Source organism: Gracilinanus agilis, chromosome 2 (assembly GCF_016433145.1).
Source record: "Gracilinanus agilis isolate LMUSP501 chromosome 2, AgileGrace, whole genome shotgun sequence".
NCBI lineage: Eukaryota > Metazoa > Chordata > Mammalia > Didelphimorphia > Didelphidae > Gracilinanus > Gracilinanus agilis.
This window is the reverse complement of record NC_058131.1, coordinates 252,068,956-252,076,238: the sequence shown is the minus strand read 5'-3', so window position 1 is coordinate 252,076,238 and position 7,283 is coordinate 252,068,956. Positions and strand designations below refer to the sequence as shown.

The 7,283-nt window shown below is 40.0% G+C and overlaps 1 protein-coding gene across 1 annotated transcript; it reads right to left on the bottom strand.

The window, feature by feature from the left end:
• Positions 1-5,721: 5,721 nt before the first annotated feature.
• Positions 5,722-6,690, bottom strand: MC3R (melanocortin 3 receptor). Its single transcript, XM_044661125.1, has one exon. The coding sequence runs from the start codon at positions 6,688-6,690 to the stop codon at positions 5,722-5,724; it is 969 nt and encodes a 322-aa protein (XP_044517060.1).
• Positions 6,691-7,283: the final 593 nt, after the last annotated feature.

Genomic DNA, 7,283 nt, shown 5'->3' with positions numbered 1-7,283 from the left:
CAGTATAGAACAAAAGTTAGCTAAAGGACCTGGCTTATTAGCTGAAGATTGTGCTAAACAACTTGGGGAATTCACAGTCTCAAGAATAAGATGGCATACCAGAAGAACTATTGATATTCAGCATTTATAACTGATAACAAGTCACTGAAGAAGAGCCAGGATTATGTCTGATTAGGTTGATTTGTTATACTTCAGGAATAATAGGAATACAAATATAGATTGGTGACATGTATTGATAGAATATATGTAATATGTATGTAGTAAGGATAATTATTTGAGAGCCCAAAATGTTAATTTGATCAGATAGGCTTGTGTGCATGAAGCCTATCTGGGGGACTCTCTTTACCTTACCTGGAGGCTATGAAGGGGGTATCTTTGTAAAGGGATGTAACTGACAGAGATGGACAGGTGCCAATGAACAGATAAGGGATCCCTTGGGGTTTAGAATTGACAGGCCACCAGGACTTAACTTAAATGCCTGGACCCCAGTGAAAACCCTTTACGAACCCAGTCCTGACAGGGTAAGGCTGAATGACTGGCAATCTTGGACTTTGCGTAGCCAAAGCCTGGTAGACAGCCTTCTCCAATTCCTTCTTCTCCCCTCTGCTACCCAATATTCCCAGGAAATGCTTATCTGACTATAATAATAAAGGTTGGTTTATTGTAATTATGAACTAGGAAGGGTAAGGAATATGGGAGCAGTAACCCTATTCTACCACAATTGTATAAGGGTCTGTCTTCCCTGGCCAAATCAGCCAGCTTTGACCAGGAGTTCTCCTACTTCCCTCTCCTATATCTGATAACTAAGCTAATAGATTACATACAAAGCCAATAGATTACTATTAAGAGATTAATAGATAAAAGGTCTTTCTTGAAAGGCAAAGGATTAAACAGAGAGTCTCTGCGGTTGGCATAGAGGCTGCCCAGGTCCACAGACCCCTTTCAGGCACTGGCAAATGCCAGAACTCTTCTCTGATGGATGCTGCAGGAATCAGGAACAACAAGTCTTTGGGTATGGAGATAGGCAGGGAAACCTTCAGATAGCCACTGCTAAATCCAGAGGTCTGGCAAAAGTCCTCCATCTCTCCCAGAGTCTCCAGACGAAGATGCCCCTTTAAGGTTCTTTTTCCCACAAGCTGCTGTTCCTGGTCTCAACCATTGTTTTGTCAATCACATACCTTTTCAACATTCCAAATTGTCTTTTGCAAACTTTTCCTTACAATGTTGCACTATATACTGCATCTGATCTCTGTATTTCAGCTTTTGTATGAAACCTTTATTTGATCTTTATATTTAGTCATAAATACATATGACTGCCATTGTACTATGGGATGTTATACATTGTGCTAGGTAATACTTCTGCAAATGATCTTTATGTTTGATCTACTTTATGTAATATTCATTTGGATATGTTGCAAGGAAGGTGAGGATTTGAGCATATGTGCAGGATCTGCAGAGGAGATGCAGATGGAGGGAAAAGATTCTAGAATGTGGATGTGGAAGAAGGGAGACAATTTCTGGTTTGGTGCTGGGTCTTTTCTCTGGGTTGGACCTAAGAGACTGGCTACTTTCCTTTGGCTGTTTCTACCTTATCTTTTCCATCTACCTGCTTCCCTGCTGACTGGTTGATATATCTACTGAGCTTCCTGGTGTGATCCTGAACCATTTGGGCCATCGTCTATAAGAATTAGGTTTGGAATCCTTCTGGAACCAGAACCTCTTCTTGGGCCCTATCCTGCCTAATTGCCAAAGCTCACTATCTCTATTACCATCAAAGGGGGGGCTTTGGGTTAGTGTAGGTTTATTTATATTAAGGACTGGGTCTCTGGACAGATAGGTAAGGATCAGAGTAGCTCAATTTCTGTGAAGAGTCTCGGTGACTGAGACATATAGATTTGGGGGGAGGTTTAGTTAGTTGTTATTAGTTTAGTATTATCCAAATCCCCTTTTCACTTTTCCTTGTTATAATAAAGCGAAACTTCCCTGTTGTATATTGGTCTGTATTTGTTACCTCTGCCTGGACTGGGTCTGTTAGCCTGTCACCCCACAGTTGTCCTACTGACACTGGTTCTGTTGACCTTCCCAAAATAGTTTGATCTTCTGATACTGGCCTAATTAAACATCTAATCCCATCCCTCAAACCCACTGCCATTATAGATATTATGTTTTATTTGCCTACATATGTACTGGGTATTTGGAATCATCACCAATGTCTAATATATGCCAAATAACAAATGATATGTACAAAGAAATCATTTCTGGGTGTATTTTACTGGAATGGAAAATCTCTTTTAACTATGGAAAGGGTAATGATTTTATTACTGGCAAAAAGCCACTTGTTCCACTCTCTCTTCCCAGGCTTGCTAAGTGAAGGTCTTGAGTTGATTTACATAGATTCACATGGTGACCAGAAACAGGAGAAGAACTGAAAGGATATTCAACTAATTTGAAGATTAGACTGAATTTAAAGAGTGGTAATTGAAGCAGATATAAAAAAGCAATACAAAGGCCAGCTCAGTGCCTGCAAAAAAGTTAGCCTTTTATTGGCTGGCTGACTATAACCATGGGTCTGAAATACAAAAGAACAAAAATAACCTCTAGAGTTTAAAAGAACTGAAAGTTCTCTTTTCCACAAGGAAAAGGCTACCCAGGGGTGGGCTCTTTTGAGGGCCAGATATGGCTCTTTCTGCAGGAGCCATAAAGTCAATTTTTTTCCAGGCGCTGTTACAGGAACGCGCACTGTTACAGGAGTAACACTGTGAGCATTGTACGGCTCTCACGAAATTACATTTTAAAAAATGTGGCGTTTATGGCTCTCACGATCAAAAAGGTTGCCGACCCCTGGGCTACACAGTAGCATTGTTTTGGTGGAGGACCAGCATATGTCAATAGCTAAGAATCTGCAGAGAACAGCTCAGTGAAGATACTCCAGATGGCATTAGGTATAAAAAAGAGAAGTACATAGTGGCAGAGAAAGCAACTCATTTTCTAATGATGTCAACAGCCCAACATAGAGTACTGGCAGCTTTATGGAGGAGCAAGCAGTGACATTAGAAGTGGAGAACTGTTCCAACTACAATGTCATCCTATTGCCCAACATGTTTCTGCTGCATTCTTTTGCGTGCCACTCTGGCCACGTTTTCTCTACATGTGTTCTCCCTACTACTATGAAGTGGCAATTCAGGGGAAAGTATATATCCATATGAAGAGAGGAAATTTTCCTTATTTTTTATTTTATTTTGTTTTTGATTCTTATTTTAAAATTAAAATTTTTTTGATTCTTGTTTTTAAAAGACGTTTTATCTAAGGTTGATATAATGGCTATACCTGGATATTATTTTCTTTTCGCACCTGTCAACCTCATTTTGTTTATTTTGCTGCACTTAGTTGTGGTCAGTAGGCAGTGTGGTGTAGTGAACCCCAAAGCAAGAAATATCTGGGTTTGAGTATTGCCTCTTAAATGTACTAACTGTATGACCCTGGGCAAATGATTTAACCTCTAAATGGTCTGTCAAGGAAATTTCCTAAAACTATATATATATAAATTACAAGGAAGTTGCTGACCTACTTTCATGGAGGTAGTTTCCTCATGCAGATAATTATCCATGAAACCACTAATCCAAGTCCTATCCCTAAATATTCTTAAATTGTCATACATAATTAAATATCTTTTGCTTTGAACTATTTTCACTAGTTGATCTGGTAAAGGAAATGTTGGTAGGTTTTGTAAAATATGGTTTATTAAGTGGATACTGCACCAAATCATACCTTGCACTTTAAAAGTTTTCTAGGGAACTCATGATTGAAGGAGGCCTGGGCTACAATGCTCTATAGCACAAAAATGTATTGTAATGATCAAAAGGGATAATGAGAAAGTCTTTGCCAAAGAATAAAGCCTTATCCCAGTCTAAGACATTATTATTAACCTGTTTTTTTTCTGTACAAAAGTATGCATATGTAGCAATACTGTGATTCTATTTCTTATAACACTGACTCCTAGTTCTGACACTTGATATGTGTTCTTGTGTGAATCACATTAACTCAGTGTCTCCATTAAAAAAGTGGGGATGACACTTGACTGTGTGCCCATATGCCTGGCACAGCAGGAAGACGATTAGGAAATAGCAATTCTTTGGTAATAATGCTTTCCAGCCAAGATACAGAAGTAAGGGCTATTGTCAGCAGGGCACTGGTGACCATTTGTAAAATCACTGACCTGATGCTGTGGAGATCCATGAGAATGACATACAAAGCATACAACAAGTGGTTTCAGGTAATTTATTTAAAATAGAACGTCAGGGGAGTTTTGTTTTAATTTTAGCAGCATCAAACAACTCTCACCGCTTGAGAGCAACATAAGCATAGCAGGAAAGAAGCTTACCAGTATCACAAAACAACTTTAAAGACAAATAAATATCAGGATCACTAAAAGCATCTGTTTTTCACATACTAAGAGCATAGTACAACATCAGTATTAAAATGTAATTACAGATTTGAATTCCAGAAGTTAAATAGAATAGACTTCAGAATCTTTGAAGAAGAGAGACAGAGCTTTTGGTTGCTCAGTGAAGTTGGAATACACTTAACAATTCAGCATACTCAAGTAATTAACTTAAGGAAATTCATACCCTTCAGAGCAGTGAGTGCAAAAGTGCTAAAAGAAACTCAGAACACATTTTCTGCAATATAAGATATCAAGAATCCAGCATATGAATTTGATCACAGTAACTTTCAACAGAAAAGGATAAGAAAGCAACTAGATTTCTGACCTGTTTTGAGACTAAGAGAAGTAGGCTCTGAAAGGTTAAATCAACAGTTTTCAAAATTGAATGAATATAGCAATTGCTCATGTTAAGTCAGAAAGGAAAATTCTCTCATTCTCACTTTTCCTTTTTTAAAGACATTAGAAAAGCAAAGTAGGGAGAAAGCCTCAAAAGAATAATCCATGCCTCAAAAAAGTGATGCAACAGTACAATTGACAAGGGTACTCCCTGACTTTATCCAAAGCCCACTGGCTAGCTTTTGTCAGTATTCTTGAAGGCTCTCTTTACTACAGAATCTGGTTACATTCCAAAGCTAGTTGACAAGGCAGTCAGCATTTTGATGTTTCATAAAGAGTTAATTTATCTTAGAAAATACTACTTGAAACAGCTCAAGACATACTTAAAAGGGATAAGAAAGCAGCAACTCTTATTCCTTAATTAAGAAGAAAAAAAATACCAACACTACATTCCGACAGGGTACTGAAGGAACTTAGTAGTGGGGCACCCCCAAATCCCTCTGCCCTTCACCCTTTTTCCCAACCCCTAAATTGTGAATAGTAGGTGGTTACAGGTCGAGTTTTCCAGGAGACTATAATCCTTTTACCTGTTAATGCTCCTCTTTTGCCCTGGTGCCTAACAACAGAAATCAAGTAGTTTAACAGGAAAACAGATTTTTACAGAACCTGAATTTAGAAACCAGTGCAGATTTTGACTAGCATGTTTTTCCTGGAGTGACACTAGGGGAGATACATAGTAATTTTTGCTACTGTAACCACCATGCAAATGCATTTAAAGGGTAATTTATGCACAATATTCTCTTTCAAAAGAATTTATTCCTTTTTTTAAATAAAAGGAAGTTTAAAGAAACAATAATGATACATTTAAAAACTACTGATTATAGGGTAGCGTATTCAGAATGTGATTTCTTACATTTCAGGGTCCTGCAGCAAGAGGTGCACTACCCTGAACTTATACCGCTGCAACAGCAGATTATTTCCTTAAAGGTCTTGCGCATCTCAAGACTCCGGAAAGCATAAATGAGGGGGTCAATGACTGAGTTGCACATGATAAGGACCAGGTAGGTATTGAAGTGGGAGGTATAACAAATGCAGTGAGGATTAGTGGGACATGTGATGATGAGGATGAGATGGAGGAAGAAAGGTGCCCAGCAAAAAATGAATACCCCCAGAAGAATAGTGATGGTGACAGCCCCCTTCATGCAGGTGTGTTGGTGCATCACCCCATCCGCTGGTAGTGCTGCAATACGTTTGACGTGTAGCCGGGCAAACAGGAACATGTGCACATAGAGGGTGGCCATGAGGAGCAGCATGGCAAAAAACATAGTAACGAGGCACACGATGACGGTCTTGCTCTCAGAGTAGACGATGAACATGATGCCACAGATGAAGCAGCAGATCCAGATGGCCCCGATCAAAGTGATGGCTTTTCTCACTGTCATGATGCTGTGGTAACGCAGGGCATAGAAAATTGTGATGTACCTATCAATGGCAATGACAAGGAGATTGCAGATGGAGGCGACCAGGGAGATGCAGATCATGGAGTCAAAGACATTGTCCATATGTTGAATGAGTTGGTCATCAAAGGTCAAGTAGTCATTGGTGAGGAGGGCAATCATCACGGTCTCCAAGGCATTGGACACACTTACCAGCATGTCTGCCACTGCCAGGCTGCAGAGGAAAAAGTACATGGGAGAGTGCAGATTTCCATTCTTCAACACGGCTAAGATGACAAGGATGTTTTCCAGGAGGCTGATGATTCCCAGAGTCAGGAAGACCTCAGACTTGATGAAGACCTGCTCACAGAATCCAGGGCTGCTCTGGTTGCTGAAGAGGAAGGTGGCATTGACCTCCCCTGTGCCTTTTGACAACAGATTCTGAGAAGAAAGCAGGGAGCCGGTGGCATTCATTGCCAACAAAGGGGACTGATTAGAGCTGGAGTATATAGTGCAGGGTCCAGGCTGCTTAGAAAACAAATCTCTCTCAGGATGCCTTTTTCTTTCTTGGCGCTTATTGACAACAGTCTTTGGGTTTTATTCTTCTCTTCTTCTGGAAAGAAAGTGCAGGGAAAGGTTAGTGCTGGGCTGAAGGGTAGAGAAGTTTGCCGTTGCTATTTCTTCTGTCTCTGCTCTCAGCTGAAGAAGCAGCAGTTGGCAGTCACTCTCTTCAGTACTTAAATCAATTTACTCTCAGCCTCTCTTCAGTTCTCCAAACTGCTGTCATTGGTTATTCCAGTTACAACTGCTGGTTTCATGGTTAGAAAGGGGTCTTGGGCTCAGGAGAGTTTCATCCACAGCTCTGGTTTTCAGGACGGGGAAAGAACTCAATGGATTTATACTCAGTGACAAAAGAGAAACAACTCCTACTTAATCTTCCATGCAGCAAAATGACCATTTAGAGAGCAGGTAGCTTTCTGACTGACAGCCCCAGCCAGCAGGTACCACATTCCCTAAGCCTACCCATCTGTTGAAAGATATGAAATTATTTGGTGCCCTCTGCAGAT

What these genes read in the sequence shown, in the direction of transcription:
- MC3R (XM_044661125.1), bottom strand. Translation starts at nt 6,690, where the DNA reads ATGAATGCCACCGGCTCCCTGCTTTCTTCTCAGAATCTGTTGTCAAAA.